The following is a 20,403-nucleotide window of genomic DNA, read 5'->3' as shown; positions in this document are numbered from 1 at the left end:
GTGACCCTGGGCAAGTCACTTAATCTCCATTGCCTAGCCCTTACCATTCTTCTGCCTTGGAGCCAATACATAGTATTGACTCCAAGAAGGAAGGTAAGTTTTTAATAAAATAAAATTTAAAAAAGAATCTAAATCTACACTACATGGATGATCGGATTCTGTCTTCAAAACTCTCTCAGAGACAAGATAGCCTGCTGTGTAAAGAATGATTTGGCAGCAATTCACTGCTGTAACCCAAGAGTCATCCATCTGATGGCACAGTGGAAAGGTAGGAGACCTGAAGACAAGACAACCTGAGTTCAAATCTGGCCTCAAACACTTCCTAGCTGTGTGACCTGGGCAAACCACTTAACCCAGTTTGTCTCAAGTTTCCTCATCTGTAAAATGAGCTAATAAAGAAATGGCAAGCACTCCAGTATCTTTGCAAGAAAACTCCAAAAAGGGTCTCAAAGGGTCAGACACCACTGAAAAATAACTAAACAACAAAGTAAGTGGTAAACTTTAAAATCACACCAGGTTCAGAAAGTATGCTGAAAAGGGGGACTATTACGATGACTACTGATGGAATAAAAACTCACACTTCCACAGTGTTCTAAGGTTTTATAAGATTTTTCTCCTTCTATTGTATTGATTTAGAATCTTGAACCCTAGAGACTACATTTCCCACAATCCCCTTTTCCTTTTCCTGTTTGTGCATCACCTTAAGTGGAGGGAGTTTTGAGTTTCTACTTTCTGCCCCCCCTCCCCCCCAGGGCTCTCTCTGGATCCATGTGGAGGAGGGAGGAGGGGCTCTTGGTTTTTCAAGATAAATATTTAATAAATATTATTAAATATAATAATTGGAATATTGGATATTAATTTTAATCTTTACACTATCAAACTGCTAAGGTTGAGTATTATCATTCCCATTTGCCAGATGAGAACACTGAGGTTAAATGACTTTCCCCAGGTCACACACTAGGTAATTACTATGTACCAAGCACTGTGCTAAACAATGGAGACCCAAGAAAAGACAAGGATAGTCCCTGCCCTCAAGGAACTCCCATTCTAATGGAAGAGACAAAGAACCAGCAATACAAGACAGACACAGAACAGACAGGAGACAATCTCTGAGAAAAGGAACGAGCAGCTGGGGTTCCAGGAAAGGCCTCCTAAAAACATGGGATCTGAGCTGAGTCTTGAGGGAAGCCAGTGCAGCCACAAAGCAGAGGGGAGGAAGTGTCCCAGGCATAGGAAACAGCCAAGTTCAAAGATGATCAGAGATGGAGAGTCCTAGATAAGGAATAGCGAATATGCTGGTGTAATGGGGCTGGAATTTGTGGAGATGGGCTAAATATTAAAAGGCTGGAAAGACAAGAATGGGCCAGGCTGCAAAGGGTTATAAAGATCAAAGAGAATTTTATATTTGATCCTAGAGATAACAGGAAACCACTGGAGTTTACTGAGGAGGCAAGGGTGGGGAGGTGAAATAACAAGATCAGATGGATGGCTCAGTGGATTGTGAGCAAGATATAGAGACAAGATATATAGAGCAAGATATAGGGAAATCCTAGGTTCAAATCTGCCCTCAGACACTTCCTAACTATATGACTATGGACAAGTCACTTAACCCGAATTGTCTAGCCCTTACCACTCTTCTGCCTTGGAATCAATATTCAGTATCGATTCAAAGACAGTGTTAGGGTTTAAAGAAAATAATGTCTTAATTAAAAACAACAACCAAAACAAAACCCCCAAGGGTTTGATTCTTTCCCACTGTCCCCCCACCATCCCCCTCACCTCTAAAAAGCTGAAGCACATAAAAATCAAGTGATTTTCCTTGAGTCAAAACTCTAACTCCAACAGAAAGGAGGTGATCTTCCCAGAGTCTAGAAATAAAGCTGGGAAGCAGAATTTGCCAGGAGCTGTGGAATACTGTCAGGAAAAGAATATATTCTACTTCTCAACAATCATTCCTAATTATTCAGACAGTAATATCCCTGAAGTAAAGAAGGACAATTCATTAGACTAACAGCTTGGGGGGGGGGGGGGAAAAAGAAAGCTTTCAACTTCATTCTTGGAAGTGGAGACTGGAAACAGTTCTTCATTCTCTGGAGTGGAGGCTGGACCCAAGACCCTGTTCCTGGTGTAATAGATGCTCTTTGGAGGGTATATTTGATGGATACTAGATAAGTAATGGATCAGATAGTTAACTTCTTTTTGCCCAACCTCCTCCCTTTCGTACCTCCCTCTTCAGAAGCCTTTCAGCCTCCCCTCTCCCCTTCTTCAGTCTCCCTCAAGTCACTTAGTGTGACTGTGAGGTTTCAGTGAAATAGTTCTTAATCTTCTTTGTCAAACAAGGGGTTTATTTGAGGAAGACAAAATGGGTGGGATATCCCTATTCTCTACAGTGAGTGTTAGGTTGGAGGATATTGAGAGAAATGGCAATTCAGTCACTAGTATGAAACAGAGCCAGTCAGAGAGAGATATAGGGACTATTGTCCCTCTTCTTCTGCCTTCAAATCAGCCAGGCCACCTCCAACTTGATTATCCCAAGTCCCAGAGATAAAATCAGCTTCTTCCTTCAGGTCAATCAGCAAGCCCAAAGACCTTCAAATCCAGTCAAGCAGTTGGCTCTTGCCTCCAACTGTTTCCCAGTCATGTTCCAAATGGAATATTCATTTGACTGTCAGAAGATCAATCTCCAGTTTCTTGTCTTGCTGCATGCATGCCTCTTCCACACTGGTGAGGCTGTTCTGAATCTCTTCCTTTGAACTGACACGTGGTGAGTAAAACTCATTTTATTCTGACTCAACATTTACCAAAGACATTTCTGTTCTATAATTTGGTCTCTAGCATGGCCCTACTCAGTGGGAAGGTCATAGTTTCCTTATACAGAAGGACAGTCCCTAAACCTCTCCTACTATAAATCAATAAATAGGCACCAGAGTTCCCAAATTGGTTTCTTGTTTGTCTGCTTAGTATATCTCAATTTACTGACATCATTTATCACCCCTGGTTGAAATAACCACATTGAATTTTTAGACCTGCAAGCTGAGGAGCAGACTCTGGAGCAGAGATGAGCATAATAAGGTACCCACAAAGCTAGGCTAAACAAAAAGCCATTTAGTCATGCTATATTACAACTGAGTGAACAAAATTATAGAGGCTATGTTTAACCTGCTAAACAACACACTGCCTTTAATGACTTTGGCATTTAAGTTGTTTGCAAGAAACTGCGGGCTGTTAATTACAAAGTCTTATCCTTAAAGTTAATTACAAAATCTTATCCTGTTCCTTAAAGTTAGCTCAGGAGGATCTCAAGTTAAGGCACGGTTAGCGGTTCAAATGATCACATAATTTAAAAACAAGCATTAGTTGTTTAGTTATCACCGGTCAATCACTTTTCATTAATTCAGACTTGGCACTTCAGGCAATCCTCATAAATTCTCCAGAGCAAAGATCAGAAAGCACTGGATGCTATAGGCAGCACAGTGGATAGAGCACTGGGCTTGGAATTAGGAAGGCTTATCTTCAGCTCAAATCCAGGCTCAGACACTTATTAGTAGTATGACCCTGGGCAAGTCACTTTACCCCATTTGCCTCAGTTCCTCATCTTTAAAATAAGTTGGAGAAGAAATGGCAAACTACTCTGGTATCTTTGCCAAGAAAACTCTAAATGGAGATCACAAAGAGTCAGACATGACTGAAAAACAACTGAACGTAGTTGCATAAGGTAGGCACCCCGTTGGATACCCTGACAGTCTAGCACTGATAGTGATGGGCTCTGAGAACAAAGTCCAAGTCTCCAAATCAGCTCAACCACAGGGTGACTAAGAGGTGAGGATTCATCCAGGGTCATTACAAGATGGGCCTGGGGCAAGAGAAAGTCTATGTCCAGGATGTTGTAGGATATGTAAGGGGAGGGGAAAGGGTTAGTTTTAAAAGGATTGGACTGAATTATTTAAGAGTATGGTCACCAGGAATTTAATTTATTCCAAAGAGATTTATTTACAATTCATTTACAAAATGTAGAAAGCGTGAAGTAAGAAAATCAGAGAATGGATAAGGTAAGATATCTAAGTCTCTCTCAAGAGGTAAGTCTCACCATGGGTCAGTTCAAAGGAAGAAATTTTAGAGAACCTCACCAGGAACAGGGTCTCGGGTTCAGCCTCCACTCCAAAGAAAAAAGCATTGTCTCCAGTCTCCACTTCCAAGGAGAACTGTCCCTCACAGGAAGTGACAGCTCCTTTTAAAGATGCTTCTTTTGCATCACTTCCTGTGTCCTCCCCTAATTTTATGTCTACCAATCACAGTTGAAGCTTTGCTTTAAGACTGCCCAGGGGAAGTTAGTTTAATTCTGATTTGTCACCCACTATTGTACATGTGTGTCACTTACCTCCCACTTAATGATTAAGTAGGGTGTTTACACCTTTGGTGACTAAATCTACAAAATAGGCAGGGGTTACAATTTTAATCTTCATAATCAGGGAAGAGTTAATTTTAATCTTCACAGATATCCAAGGAGAGAAATAAGATAAAGAATATGGTAAAGATATGAGAAATAGAACACAAGTTATGCAGAATAATATAAGCCATAAAAGGCTCTTCTTCTTTCACATAAACTGTGAAATTGGCAAAAAAAATATAAATAAAAACCAAAAACGGGAAAGGGCAGACTGGAATAAAGCCACAGAAAACACAGTGAAAATAAAGTGGTAGGTGGGTGCTGTCTCTTGATGGGCAGGAATGACAGGTCATGTGGGCAGCCACTGGAAGGAAGCATTCAGGGGGTACTCTATCTGCCCCAAATAAAGCTCCTGAGACCCAACAGAAGACTACATGAAGGACGCATTGAGCCTGCCTTGGATGGTCTGCAGGGAGTCAATAAAATTACTGTCTGATTTGAATACTTAATGTTTCACTTGCCCCAGACCAGAGAAAACTACCTCCTTCCTAGAAGGTGAGCTATTTACAGAGTATTTGTAAAAAGAATATAAATTTGTGGCTCAGGAATGAAGCAGCTGATAGGTTACATAATAGAATTTTAAATTACGTTAAGTGCTAGCAAAGCAGAGAATCTCTGAATTGGAAGTGATCTCTGAGGCCAGCTAATCAAACCCCTATCTGAAGAAGTGAGCCTCCTACAGCACATCCAGGCTCTGCTTGAAGGTCTCCAGTGAGGGGGAATCCACTGAACCCACCATTTCCCAAGGAATTCAGTTCCATTTGGAGATAACTCTAGGTATGAACCAACAAGGGTATGTTGAAGGACAATCATCACTGCCATGATGGCAATGGAGCAAAAAGGGGGTGGAAAGAAATGGGAAAATTCCCTCCCCATTATTAAATCTGACCAAAGTTAGAGATCCAAAAACTCAGGAGAAATTAATTCCCACCCAGCAAAACTACCTCACTGAAATTTTTCTGGTCAAGGGACTTCTGAACTAGGGACCAAAACACATTCCTCTTGGGAGAAAGATATAGCCAAAGTTTCAAGCATCATTAGCTCCTGAGGCTCAACTCTAGAACTTCTTTACATAAATCATGCAGCTTTGGAGCCTTTGTTTGGGAAATCAATCCTCCATCTCATTCCCAATTGGGAGTCTAGTCCATTTCCTTTGGGGCAGACTTGAGATCCTCAGTTACTTGAAAGACTAAGCACCCTAAGCATAGTTTACTAAACTTTTGTTTTTTCTTCCAAGGAGCAAAGATAAGCCATATTATATATAAAGACCCATCTTGTCACTTGGAAATTATTGATCTGATCCTGTAGAAATTAGACGAATCAAATGATCTGGTCTCTTTTCTGACATATCCCATGTGAACGTAAACTAAAATGGAAGGAAGCAAAAGCTGGAAGAACTAAGAAAGACCATCCTGTGTTTACCTCTGAGAGTGTTTTGTGCAGCAGCGAGCTCTGGTTTTTCAATCTGTGGGCTTCATCCACAACCAGAACGCTCCAAGAGAAACTGTGAGAGGAAAATTAATGTTACATCTCTGTTTAATCCAAATACAGATCACCATCTGGTGTGTTTGTGCTAATTAACTTATATCCCAGCCACAGAAATGCAGCTAAAGGACTAACAATGGGCCAGTTCTAACATAAATGGACCAAAAGCAGATCAATGACTTCATTCATTCATTCCTTTATTTAACAAGGGCTTCTTGGTGCCTCCATCTGTTGGAAAGTAGGAAACCTCCAAGAGAAGATGGGTAAGAAGTCATCCTTGCCTTCCAGAAACTTACATTCTAGTAGGGGAAATAAGGCAAATACACAAACTGATAAAGGAACAATGCAGAGCAGTATGTGTTTAAGCCTAAAATGGGTGGTTTCGACACCATTTTAGGAAAACAGATTGAGGAGTTGCCACAACGACTTAGATTTTAGGGTCAACTCAACAATCTGTTATCAAAAACAGTCCTATGGGAAGTCTTTTCCTTTAAGACAAAGGTAAGTTGTGTCCACGAATAAAAAAGAAAAGAATAAAAGGGAGTTCATAATAAATGGTCTCTCTTCTCCCAATAAAGTAAAAGATGAAGTCGATAGTGGAGTGATGGAGGAAAGAGGGTAGGAGTCCCCACTGCTGGAAGTATACTAATGAATCAACATGATCTGAACAGAAGAACTGAAGAGCAGCCTTGACAATAGGCTGAAATTGGACAGATAGGACAAATTTGTGGAGGACCAGGCCTATGAGTCTTTCATCTTTCTTTAAGCAATGGAGGAAGATGACAGGGAATATACTTGCTTTTTAGACTTTCTCTAACAAATCATCATCATCATTATTCACATCTGTAAAGTGCTTTAAGATTTGCAAATCATCCTCATTTTATAGCAGGGGAAACAGAGGGTCATCAAGGTAATTACAGAGTAAAATACATCACAACTTGAACCTAGGCCTTCATATTGTTAAGAATGTCCTAGACCCTGGTTGATTCACGGATTATTAGAAAGGGCCACAAGAGATTTATAAAATGCGTTCTAGGATAGAATGTACATTTTTAAGAGTTCTATCCAAAAATCTTTTGGACACATTATTTGTTATATTATTTTCCTCAAAAACTTTTATTGGTCTTTATGAGACCCTATGACACTCCCTGGGACCTCACAAGTCTCATCCAGCACTAAAAACCTATGACTCATCACTCCCAGGAGGACAAAATGTAGGGATGCTCATTATCACTAGACTACACTTAACACATCAGATTCACAAAACTAGATCTGGCAATCAACAGATCAATATATAGTGTACTTTAGAAAGCACTTCATTGGGGGAGTGCTGGGATATGCACCAGACACGATGGAGGTGAGGAGGGCAGCATAGGGAGTCACTGATAAGCAGAAAAAACAGAGAAGCAAGACGACAAAAAAAGGTAAAAGAACTTAAGGCCAAACGGATCCAAGACCTGCTCTATGAGAAAGGGAGAAGCCAAGACAGGAATCAATGGCTTGGTAGGAAGAGAAGAGGAAGGACAGATACAATCTAGTCAGGAAGAGCAGCATTCATTCCATTACACAGATGTGCCAGGAGGAATCTATGATGATAATAAGTCAAGGCTGGGACCAGATAGAGTCCATTCAACAATTCTGTACGTGGCAGAAGGTGGGCATTAGGGACATGAGCTGCCCTCAAGGAGCTCAACTTTTTCTAGAAGGATACAACATATATAAAGAAGCATAGTAGCAGACAGGGAAAAACCAAAGACATAAATGAAACGTGTGTGTGTGATGTTGTCTAGTCAGGCAGTCGCCTGTCTGAGTGTGTATGTGTATGACTGAGGACTAAGGGGAGATGAGGGGGGAGAAAAAGAGTCACAACTTGAACCTAGGTCTTCTTATTGTTACATATGTCCTAGATCCTGGTCGATTCAGATTATTAAAAAGGTCACAAGAGATTTATGAAATTCTAGGACAGAATGTACATTTTAAAAGTCTTTGGATGCATTATTTGTTACATTAAATATCTACAAATAAATTCCACAGCATGTGAGTAGAACCTTAAAGGGGAAACAAGAATTCTGGGAGGTGAGAATGAGAAGCTGTGAAGTCCAAGCATGGAGAATGCAGCGTACAAACATAGAAGTGAGAGACAGAGTCAGCTTTGGGGAACAGGCAGTAGTCTGTAGTGTCTAGAATGTAGATTTAGCCAAACGAAGAGTGAAATAAACTGTACAGGTGGCTGAGAGGCAGATTAAGGGCAACTTTAAATACTGAACTCGAGATTTTAACATTTATCTTGGAAGATCTCGGCCAGCCAGTGGAGATATTGAACAAGGAAGCCACACTAGCCCTTCAGCAAGTTTATTTTGGCAGCTAGGAAGAGGTTGGATTAGAGAGCTTGGAAGCAGAGCAATGAATTAGGAGGATACTGCAATCATCCAGACAAGAGGTCACAACGGTCCAACACAAGCTAGCCAATATGTGGTTGGAAAAATGAGGAAAGATGCAAGTGATGTTCGAGGTATAATCAAGACTTGGTAAGTGACTGGATATCAATCAACTAACCAACTAGAAATGACTTTCTGGCACAAAATGCTGAGGATACAATGGCAAAAACTTAACAAACCCTGGCTTCAAAGGGCTTATATTCTATTGTCTACGTTTAAGTATGTACAAAATAAATACAAGGTAATTGGGGGATCCTAGATGCAGCCAGAGCGATGAGGAAAAGGCCTCATGCTGAACTCTGCTAGGGGATTCTGAGGAGTGAAGGAGAGAAGGGAGTGAGTGCCTTCTAGCCCCCCCTCCCCCCGATGGATGAGGTTCTCTATGTAAGTGACGGCAAGAAAGGCAGTCAGGCTGATCCACAGAGTGTGTGACAATGAAATGGGAATTGGGGAGTGCCTTGGTCATATACGTACAGATATGTGTGTGTACATATTTTTAATGTATATTTTTCTATTTGCACACAAGTATACATACATGTGTGTGCATATAAATATATAGGTATTGTGTGTATATAAACATATACACACACACAAAGTGCATATGTGTATGTTTGTATGCAGAAGAAACTTATTGATGCAAAAAGATCAATTGGGTATCTAATGCAGCAGTCTAGGTGATAAGGGACGGGGATAATTCCAAGGTCATGAGCATGAGTGACCATGAGTATCTTCAATAAAAATAAAGACATTTGGAGGAGTGAGCTAAGGGGGGAAAGCAATGGACATACTGAGTTTGAGAGAAGATGGCGCACCCAGGAGGAGATGATAGTACATGACTGGAATTCAGAAGACAGATTAGGGATAGGATATAATTTGGAAGTCTATTGTATAATGGTGATACTTAAATCCAAGAGAGCTGGTGAATTATCCAAAAGACTGAGTCTAAAGAGAGAGAAAAGGGCACAAGACGGGGCCTTAGATGGACAGGCTGGTCAACAATATTAAAAGTTAGAGAGATCAAATAGATGAGCATAGAGAAAAGCCCACTGGATTTAGCAATCAGGAGAGATCACTTGTAGTCTCAGAATGAACAACTCAAGATGAGAGACTGGCACAGAAACTCAAATGCAAGAAATTAAGAAGTGAGTGAGGGGGCAAAGAAGCAGTGGGAACAAATTCACGATTCTTTCTAGGAATTAGGCCTTTGGATGGTAGCTTGAGGCAATGAGGGCATCTAGTAAAGTTTTGGGACTTGTTTTTTTTAGAGGACAGAATAAACCAAAGCATGTTTGTAGCTAGCAGAGGGAAAACCACTAGATAATGAGAGACTGAAGCTGAGAAAAAGGAAATGACTGATGAAGTGACAGAAGAGGATGAAACTCAAGGCGCAAGTCAAAGAGATGGGTTTGGTGAGAACTTCCTCTTCCTTAGACTCAGAGGAGAACCGTAGGTCATGGGTGATGATGAGGAGAGGTGACAGGAATAGGGATCATGGAGCAGATGGTCTTAATTTTTCCAATAAGGGAGGGTATATACTAAGAAGGAGTATGATGGAGGAGGCAATGGAGGTTTAAGGAGCAAAGAAAAGGTCTGGAATAGCCACTAACAGAAGTGGGATGGGCTTTAAAAAATTTTTATTGTGGAAGAATTATAGAAGACAAAAGTCCGGCCAGGCCACAGTAACTGGCACCATATGGATCTGTAGTAGGCCACAGTCTCATGTCTTCGTTTCAGCAGTGTCAAAAGGAAGAAAAGGATCAGGGTTTGTTAGGGCATGACTACTGCCATCTGTCCTTCATTTTCAAAGAGGACCAAAGAGGACCAATCACAGGGTGATGTCTTAACTTGTGCCTGAACTGTCCATGAAATGAGGCGGATTGCAAAGAGTCATCAGCCTCACTCTACCAGAGTCACCAAAATCCAGTGGCAAAGCAAGTCAGAGCTGGTGATGGTCCAAGATGACGACTTGTTCCAGCCGCCTTCCTGGCCACTGGAACCCACCATTCTCACCTGCCCATTCCAACAGGGGAATGTTTGGGGCGCACCACTAACTCACTGACGGGTCTGTGGCCCATGGACGACCCTCAACCTGGTGGGCTAGCACTAGGACATGACAGCAAAAGCAGTCATGGGTTGAGTTGAACTGTGGCATCAAGACTGAGAAGATGAAAATGAGGCCAGAAGGGTGACGAATGGGAGAACAGGGGCACACTGGAGGGGCAAGAAGTTACAGAGAACTGAGAATAGTTTGGGGGGAGGCATGAGGCTGGATGTTAGGGGGAACAAGAGACTGCTCAGAGGGGACAGGAGAAGCAGTTAGAGGTGATGGTGAGAGCTAAGGAACAGCCATCCCTGGCAGCAGCCGGAGTAAAGGTGAAGTCAAAAGTCCTGGAAGTTGGTGAGTGATGGAAGCAGAAAGGTTCCAAGGTGTCTGGGGGCACTCGTGTGAAGACCTAAATTCCTGGTCACGGGGACAGGGTTGAAGAAAGCCGGGACCTGGACACTTGATGAAAGAAGGGAGAATCCTCCAGAGGCCAGCAGTTCCCTGGGATGAGGATTCAAACCAAATGTCACAGATGGACAGTGTGGATGTCAAAGGAGGAGAGGACGCCGAGGGCCAGAGGGAGGAGTGGGGTCCAGAAGGGTCCATGCTAGCAAGGAAAATGATGGAGAAGGGGCCAATGTTGAGGTAAAGGCCAGATTTCTGTGAGAGGATGATCTACTGAAAAGGGCTTCCCATGTGCAAGCTGCTCTTGTATGAACAAGTGAGACATGGCAGCAAAGGAAACAATGGCAACAGATCTCTTTGCCCTGGATTCCTAAAGGAAGACCCACTGACACTGTTACCAGTATTATGGCCTGACAACACATACGAGAACATGACAAGGCAATCATGTCAATCAACCAACGAGCATTTATTAAGTGTTACAGTGCTCTGGGCAAGGGGATACTGGAAAGGCAAGCAGCATATAAAGGCAAGGGTGGTCTCTGTCTTCGGGGAGCTCCTGTTCTACTGGAGGAGGCATCATGTAAATAACCACACACATACATACGAGATATATAAGGATTAGGCAAAAGCAGGGAGGGATGGGGGAAAAGGGGAGTCAGAAAAGGCCTCCTATGGAAAGTAGGTTTAAGCTGAGTCTTGAAGGAGGCCAAGAGGTAGAAGGGAGGAGGGAAAGCATCCTAGGCATGAGGGACATGCATGGAGACGGAGATAAGGTGTCAGATGTGAGAGGCAGCAAGTAAGACAGTAAAGCTGGGTTGTAAAGTAAATAGAAGGCAATGAAGGGCTAGCAGTTTAGGTGGATAGAAAGTCAGGCGTAGAGATAGGAGATCCTGGGTTCAAATCTGGCCTTAGACACTTCCTAGCTGAGTGACCCTGGGCAAGTCATTTGACCCCCATTACACATGACACCCTTACCACTGTTTTGCCTTGGTATCCATTCTAAGACAGAACATAAGAGTTTTTAAAAGGCAGCAATGAAAGGTAAAAAGGCTGGAAAGAGATTAGTCTTTACACTTTAGTAGGTGAATATGCTATAACATGCTGAGTCATGTAGTTGGGGAAAATGCCTTTGGAGGTTGGACTAGAATTAAGACAAAGAGCCCAATTAGAGAGAGATCGCAACAGTCCAGGCAAGTGGAGATACTAAGGTGTTGGCTGTGTGAGTGGAGGGGAGGGGAAGTAGACGAGAGATGCCATGAGGCAGAAAGAACAAGATTTGGCCAGATTTGAAATGTGGAGAATGAATGAAGAGTTGTCGATGGTTCCAAGGCTACGAGCCATGAATGCCAAAGGAATGAAGCTCAGAACAGGACAGAATTTGTGGAGAATAATAATGAGTTCTGCTTTGGACACACCGAGTTTGAGATCTCAATGGGACATCCAGTAGAAGGTAAAAGGAAAACCAGGAGAGAACAATGTCATGGAAAAGTAAAAAGGAAATATTCAATATCCAAGGCTGGAGAAGGTCAAGAAGGTGAAGGATGGAGAAAAGGCTATTAGATCTGACAACTGGTACCCTGGACAGAGCAGTTTCAAAGGTCAGAAGCCAGCCTGCAGAGGGTATAAAAGAGGAGAGAGGAAGTGGAAGCAGCTAGGTGACACAGTAGGTAAGAGGGCTGGTCTGGGAATCAGTAAGTTCTGAGTTCAAACTAGCCACAGACAATTATTAACCCTGAGCAATTCATCTGTCTGCCTCAGGTTTGCTCATCTGCAAAATGGAGATAATTGTACTTCACTACAGGATGGCTGTGAGGACAAAATGATACACATCTGTAAAGGGTTTTACAAACCTTAAAGCGCTATTTAAATGCTAGCTATGGTTACTGTTGATGTTTTTGCTGTTATTTGGCTCTCTCAAGGAGTTTTATTATTATTACTGTTATGCAGCATACCTGATTTTTTTTTTATCCAGCAAGTCAATAAGAGCAATGGAAGAAGGTGGTGGCAGTAATCTAGGATTGAGGTTTGGCAAGTTATGATCAGCAAACATTAACAATATGTCAAAAATTAAAATAATAAGTCACACTTACACAGTGTCTTAAGGTCTGTAATGATAATAACCCAAAGAAATAGATCATGAAATTATCCCCATTTGACAGATTATGAACCTGAGGCTCAGAGATGTTAAATGACTTCCCATGTTCTATCCAATATGTAACACTGCCTTTCAAGAACAGTGTGGCTTATTGGATAGAACATAGGAAGTCATTTCACCCTCTTTTCACTGCACTTTAGAGGCTGATAGGCCTGAATGTAGGTTATTTTAATTTAGTCCTTATCTTCTAAAAAGAGAACAAAATTCACTGGTAGTGAGGGCGCAATTCATGAACTAGTTCCAAATTCTTTCTGAATCCTTGCAACAGATTTTCTTTATTGTTCCTCAGGTATTCAGCCTGAAAAAATATCCATTCCAAGAGATTTTTATTATCTAAGGGCAAGACCTGTTTTGGACGCGCTGAGTTTGAGATCCCAATGGGACTTCTGGGGAAAAGGATGCAAACTACAATTATATGGGGCAAAATGCTTTTAAAAACGGAGAAGGGGTATTAAAGGGCATATCACTAACATATCAGCTAATGTAGACTTTGGAAGTATTGCTGTTTACTCACGTTTTTAGAAATGCTGCATCTTTCAGGCAAATCTGAAAAAGTAAATAAAGTATGTTATGTAAAGTCTATAAAAAAAAGGCTTCCTGGGAATGAGACAGCGAGGGTCACCCCCTCTATGATACTTGTTTTTACCTCAGGGTTTCAGGAAACTCTAAAGAAACTTTTCTAATAACGTACAGCAGATGGGGTCAAACTTGGAGCCCTGCTCTGCAAAACTCCCCAAAGGAAACCAGTTTAGAATATAATTGGGAAATAATTAACAAAATGAACAAACAATATGACAAAGATAATGTTAATTTGTGGTTTTCTAAGTCTAAATGTAGTTTGTTTCTGTTTGTGTTTAATACCCCTGAGTAATGTACTGATTAATTCACTCAGTGGTTACAGAAAAGTTCTGGCCAGGGAGGTAGTAATAAAGATTTCCAACCAGAGACCTTTAATGAAGATCACTGTAAAACTGAGCACCACCAGGGCAGAGGCCTACACAAAGTTACCTGGCAAATGAGGGCAAGATTTAATGTCTACTTCCACTAAATCAATCAGCATAACCTTTTCTTTCCTTTTATCTTCCATCTTAGAATCAATACTATGTATTGGTTCTAAGGCAGAAGAGAGGTACTGTCTAGGCAATGGGGGTTAAGTGACTTGCCCAGGGTCACACAGCTAGGAAGCATCTGAGATCAAATTTGAACCCCAAACTTCCTAATTCCAGGCCTGGCTCTTGATACACTGAACAGCTGCTCCCCCTAGTTAGTATAATCTTTAGCATCCCATGGAGACAACCAGGGGCTAACCCAACTCCCAGGATGACTGGTTTCTGTGGTCCTGCTAGTATGACAGCCCAGTGAAGGGAGGACCTCACACCTCCAATGCTCCTAAGGCATTTATTTTGTCTGCACATAATACACCAAATGCTCCTTCCATTCCTTTGCCACAAGGCTGAACTACAGGGTGGGAGTCATTTATTGCATGTACTTTCAGAACTGCAATAATCATATCATAGTAATGCCAGCTTGCTTCTGCATGGTCTGCTAGAAAGCTTGCTTGATAAGACTTGTCCCTTCTTCTGCTCCAATGATTGTAAAGCATGGTGGGGTAGGGAGACAATCAGAAAACCCAGGTTCTAATCCGGCCCTGGGCGCTCACCGCTTGTGGATCAATGTTTGCTCAGCTATGAAATGAGAGGGGGTTGGACTGGATGACACTGGGGGCTCCCCGCTCTAAATCTGTGCCCACATGGGACACTCTGAGGCCGCCCTGCAGCTACTGAGGTCACCCACCAGTTACCCTGGGTGTAGGAGGAAAAGACCATCATGGTGAGACACAAAGGGCACAGGGAGATCCTGGGTTCTCTCCTCCTCTCAGCCTCACTGGCCATTCCTTTCATGGAGGTCTCCTGGCTTTGGGGAGAACTCCATGTCTGAGGAAAAGGTGCTGGAAAGGTCCGCCGCTGGTTAGAAAGGACCAGTTCAGAAGAGGCTGGCTAGCCTAAGAGTCGGTCCCTTCTCATTGGATCCCCGTGTCCCCTGGGGAGAAGGAAGGTCAGTTTAGTGTAGGGAACAGATGGTACCTCATAGGTGCTCAGGAGCACATGAAAAGAAGCATCCATTCTGAGATCTTGCTGGAGGTGAGCTCTCTCCTCCTTGTCACCCGTGTATACTTTGCAGGAAAGGCCCGGAGCAAATCTAAATCCAAGAAGGGGACAAAGCAAGAGTCCAAGATTTAGGTGCCACAGGAGGGCTGTGCTGGAGGAGAGAGCATCCCTGCTCAGAGGCATCCAAAGCCAGTGGTACTTCTTGGTGTCTAAGCCCCAAGATAACAGAAGGGCTTCAGGCTGCTCTGGCTCTTTGAAGATAGTACAGATGTGGGGCATGGTTACTGCCATTTTTTTTAAGCCCTTACCTTCTGTCTTAGAATTGATACTAAGTCTTGATTCCAAGGCAGAAGAGCGGTAAGAGCTAGGCAATGGGGGTCAAGTGACCTGCCCAGGGTCACACAGCTAGGAAGGGGCTGAGGACAGATTTGAACCTCCCATCTCTAGGCCTGGCTCTCAATCCACTGAGCCCCAGTTGCTGCCATCTTAAAGAAAAGAACCTGAGATTAAGAATATGGTTTACCATCAGGGCAAGTCCATGAATAACTAAGAGGCTGAGTCACAAATCTAGGAGGGTCAGAGGCCAGACACTGGCAGCTCCCTTCCACCTCCAGCCCCATCCCACTGGCTATTCTCTGGTTTCAGCAAAATGACCAGATTAGCCAAATGAGAAAACTAATGTCCATTTTTAAATCCTAAACCAACAACACATCACACATTCTTCCTTTCCCCTCTTCTCTATCTGCATTGCCATCCTATGACAAAATCACTATACACTAAACCACAGTTTTTGCTGACTGCAGATTTTTGGTGTGTTCCTATCACCCAGGAAAAAGCCTCAAGAGAACACATTTAAAACAACAAAAGGGGGATGGGGGGAGCTGGGTAGCTCAGTGGATTGTGAGCCAGGCCTAGAGACCGGAGGTCCTAGGTTCAAATCTGGCCTCAGACACTTCCCAGCTGTGTGACCCTGGGCAAGTCATTTGACCCCCATTGCTTAGCCCTTACAGCTCTTCTGCCTTGGAACCAATACACAGTATTGAATGATTCCAAGATGGAAGGAAAGAGTTTTAAAAAATAAAAAATAAAATAAAATAAAACAACAAAAGGTCACTGTTCCTTTTGCAACTGAGTCAAATATCAACATAGCAAAACCATAGCACTTACCTCTCCATCTCTTCTTTCCAGTTGCTCAGGACAGAGAGTGGACAAAGAATCATAAATGGTCCTTTCTTCTTTAAACTTCCAGTCAAGTAAATCAGAAGAGCAATGGTCTAGAATGGGGGGAAGAAAAAGGAAACAGCTCTATCCTGTCTCTACCAGGCTCCCATGACCAATACTTGATTATGTTCTCTCACAGAAATGTCACACATCAAGCTTCCTGAGCAAATGCCCTGGGTATAGTCAAAAGACAAAGGTACGTTCCTGGTCTGAAGAAGCCAGGAGGCTTTTAAAATCAGGGTAGCCACCCCAGGACCTGACAGAGAGTAAATCATCCTGCCCAGGTCCTCATCCAACAACACACCAATTGTCAACACTCAACAGTGACAAGTTCAGCTTGTTCCAGTTATTTTAGGTTCTAAGTAGCTGCTTCCACCTCTACTCAAATGGCAGGGGCATCATGGGAAATACATGGTATCATCCTTCTCCTCTGTCTCTTCCTAGCATGACAAAGTTATATGAAAATGATGCTGATGCCTGGTTTAGAGAGCAAACACAAAGCAAAGTCAAGGGGAAAAAAAATAGTAAATGAAGTATTCCCAAAGTCTTGGGGGAGATGCCTGGTCCCTCAACTAGGCATCTGCAATGTTCTCTCTACAAGCTGCAATGAGATTTTGGGGATAGCCTGCATTTTGGGAAGAGCTGCCAAAGCAAGAGCTCATAAGGAACATGTTTGGGAATATAGGTTCCCCCCTCAAAAAAAACTTTGTTGCCAGACGAATCGCGCGTCAGCTAGGGAAGGGGTGGCGGGGGGTTGGGGGGGAGGAAAAGAAAATGATCTGTTTCCAATGAACAATGTATGAAAATGACCAAATAAAATAATGTTTAAAAAAAAACTTTGTTGCACAAAGACATTTTCTTAGGGAATATAGTTAATAATGATAATGTGAGGGAAATAGAAAATGATTCATTGATGCTACTGAGCTGTAAAAGGTCAGTTCCCTCCATTCATAGAGAAATAACAGAACACACTAGAGTGTCCTAATTTTTTTTTTCTGTGCAACAGACGCCTCTGGCAGTCTGGTGAAGTCTATGGATCTCCTTCTCAGAATAATGTTGTTAACTGCTAAAAATAAAATACAAAGGATCACAAAGGAAATCCATTCTATTAAAACACTTTAACTATCAAATTAGTTTAAAAAGCAACAACAGGGATTCCAGGTTAAGAAATACTAAGGTACACGAAAGGAAAGATAATACAGCATCCAACATTAGAGAGAGATCAATAGGGAAAGGCTTTTAAAACCTTGCGTCTGGAAAGTTAGGCAAACAGAAGGAAAGCAAGACTTTGGAAATAAAGAAAGAAGGTTCTGGGAATAAGCCAGAGATGGGCTCTGAAATGGCCCCTTCTATTTGTAGAAAATCCTCAGGAAAAGATCTTAATTAATTTAATTTGTTAAGTAGCTTTTGGTCTATCCCAGCCACTTAGACCAGTGTTTAAAAAGGTTAGATGATCAGGGATACCTTGTAGACAAGATTTATAATCAAGCAGAAGATGAACTAGTTTTACTGACTATTCCTGTGACATGACAGCAGAAAATTGCAGAACCTAGCCAAAAATCCCAGTTTCCCAATCCAAGGAACAAGTAGCTCTATCATTTGTTGAGGAATTATTATTATTTTAAGCATTTAATTTTCAAAGTGCCAGAACCTCAGTTTTTCTCATCTATAAAATAAAAAATTCCGTGCTGGGGCCACAGGCTGAAACCCTAAGCCTAGCTCACAATCACCCAATGAGTCACCGGCCATAAGACAGTGGAGATGGCTCAGTAGAAACTCATCCTTGTGACTAAGAAATTGGCAAAGCATCCTTAGTCTCAAATCTTTGTATACAAAATCATAGTGTGTTGAAGAAGGAGCCTTAGAGGCACTAATTCCAACTTTTTAACTGCAGATGATGGAATGAGATTGAGATTAAATGACTTTTCCAAAGCCTCTATGTAACAGAGACAGTTGTTGTTATTGTTATTCAGTTGTGCCTGACTCTTTCTAATCCCATAGACCATAGCACACCAATATTGTCCATGGGATTTTCTTGGCAAAGATACTGAGCTGGTTTGTCATTTCCTTCTCCGGGAGATTAAGGCAAACAGAAGTTAAGTGACATGCACTGGATCACACAGCTAGTAAATGTTTGAAACTGAATTTGAACTCAGGTCTTTCTGACTCCAGTCCCTGTGCTCTATCCACTGAACCACTTAATTGCCTCCATTCCAGCTCTAAAATTCTAGGCTTCTACCACCATTTCTCTAGTACGTGATTATTTGTTAATGCTAGTATAGAACCCGTATGATTTGATGTCACTTTGTAAGTTTGGACTCTCAAGTTTTAAAAACAGAACTATCTCGTGATTTATCCACAGATGCTTACCTGGCATGTCTTACCCAGGCCCATTTCATCACCAAGAATGCAGCCATGTTGAAGTTGAAAACGCTGCACCAGCCAGTTGACTCCAGCCAGCTGATAGGAGCGCAAATGAATCCCTATAAATAAAAGTACAAGATGAACAACTAGTTTTCTTGAATATTCCTGTGACATGACAGCAGAAAATTGCAGAAACCAGCCAAAAATCTCAGCTTCCCAATCCACGGAAAAAGTGGCTCTATTATTTGTTGGGAAATGACAATAATTTAAGCCTTTAATATTCAAAGTGCCTCAGTTTTTCTCATCTACAAAATTAAGAGGTTAGGCTGGCAGGCCTCTAAGGTTCCATCCAGCCCTAAATCCTGGGATATTAAAAGAACATTTTATTCATCATTTCATCTAAGGCTTAAAAAAGGTAACTCAGTACTTCCATACTCATTTACAGGCAGGAAGGAACCCAGGTTATTTCTCAAACTCCTCCTGATCCATTTCACCACATAGTGGTATACAAAGCTCAGAGTCAGGAAGATAAATAAGATTATCCCTAAAGCAATATTCACACAAAAAAAAACTGGAAAGGAAAAAAAAATAAACTGAATACTATGGATCAAAATGAGCAAACTTTCTTCTAGAGAAAAAACAAGGAAATGTATCTCCTCTTCTCTGCAAAAGTAGAGAACCATAAAGTTACAATGTTGTATACATAATCAGATACAGCTAAAATATTGGTTACTTTTGCTGAATTTTTTTTCTCTTGCTTCTTAAGTCTTTGTTCTAAGAGTTGACTCATTGGGTGGCTGATGGAGGAGGGACACATTCAGAAATAAAATTATATAAAAAGAAAAGATTAAAAATGAGATTTTTTTGAAAGGGAGAAAAAGACTCCATCCTTGCCTTCACAAAATCTCCTAGGAGGGAAAGTGGTATAGAAACACAAATTCATAAACACAAGGGCCATGGATGCTTTCTTGCTTAAAAGCAACCATCTAATGAAAGCTGGTCCACTGACATGAGGGAAAAAAACCCTATGCCAAATCTCAAAAAAAAATCTTCCCAGAAAATTTGTTTTTAATGAAAATAAAAATTACAGTATAGGCTGCACTCAATTCTCTGTGGTAATGGGGAAGAAGGAAAACATAAATAAATAAACCACAAATTCCCAGCACTACCACAATTTCCCAAACCTAATTTGAAGCAGTTCTTACAATATTCTCCTTTTGATTAAAAAAAAAAAGGAAAATAAAAAATATTCTATTGGAGTAATCTGTAAAAAAAAGAAAACAATCCAATTTGCTGTTTTGAAATTTCTCTTTTTATTTCTCTCCCATCCCCACCCCCCAACTGGAGTAAATATAATGGAGCAGTGAAGCCAGGCTATAGAGGAATTAGCAGGGGCAGATTCCAGGAGACTAAAGCAAGGGGCTTTTAAGTGTCTATGAATCCCAGGTTGACTCTGAAACCCTACTTTGGGTTACTACTAAGCCTTAGTGACTTTTCATATACCCTCATTGTGACACTGCCCAACATGGGAACTTGATAACTGACTAAAACGATGTCCTGATATATATGATGATGCCCCAAGAACAAAGGAAAAGAAGTAAATGGTCCAAAGATTGCCCTGGTGTCCATGAAATGTTTTTTTTGTTTTTTGTTTTAAAGGTCTAGGAGAAGGTCTCCAGCATAGAGAGGAGGAGGAGGAGGAGTCTCTCGGTAACCAAGGATGACGATTGTCTTTG

At 41.6% G+C, this 20,403-nt stretch overlaps 1 protein-coding gene across 2 annotated transcripts in view; it reads right to left on the bottom strand.

The window, feature by feature from the left end:
* The window catches only part of CHD1L (chromodomain helicase DNA binding protein 1 like), a 61,640-nt gene that overhangs the window by 36,826 nt on the left and 4,411 nt on the right, over positions 1–20,403 (bottom strand). Inside the window, exons 2-6 of one of the 2 annotated variants that reach the window (XM_007485321.2) lie at positions 18,674–18,786; positions 16,250–16,356; positions 15,059–15,173; positions 13,489–13,520; positions 5,870–5,951 (exon numbers count right to left, since the gene is read on the bottom strand). In XM_007485321.2, coding sequence (XP_007485383.1) covers positions 5,870–5,951; positions 13,489–13,520; positions 15,059–15,173; positions 16,250–16,356; positions 18,674–18,786 — 449 coding nt within the window. Of the gene's footprint in view, positions 1–1,779; positions 1,966–5,869; positions 5,952–13,488; positions 13,521–15,058; positions 15,174–16,249; positions 16,357–18,673; positions 18,787–20,403 lie in introns of those variants that run through there. The other variant, XM_007485323.3, reaches the window with a different exon arrangement.

The sequence above is a fragment of the Monodelphis domestica genome, chromosome 2 (assembly GCF_027887165.1).
Source record: "Monodelphis domestica isolate mMonDom1 chromosome 2, mMonDom1.pri, whole genome shotgun sequence".
NCBI lineage: Eukaryota > Metazoa > Chordata > Mammalia > Didelphimorphia > Didelphidae > Monodelphis > Monodelphis domestica.
This window is presented reverse-complemented; position numbering and strand designations above follow the sequence as displayed.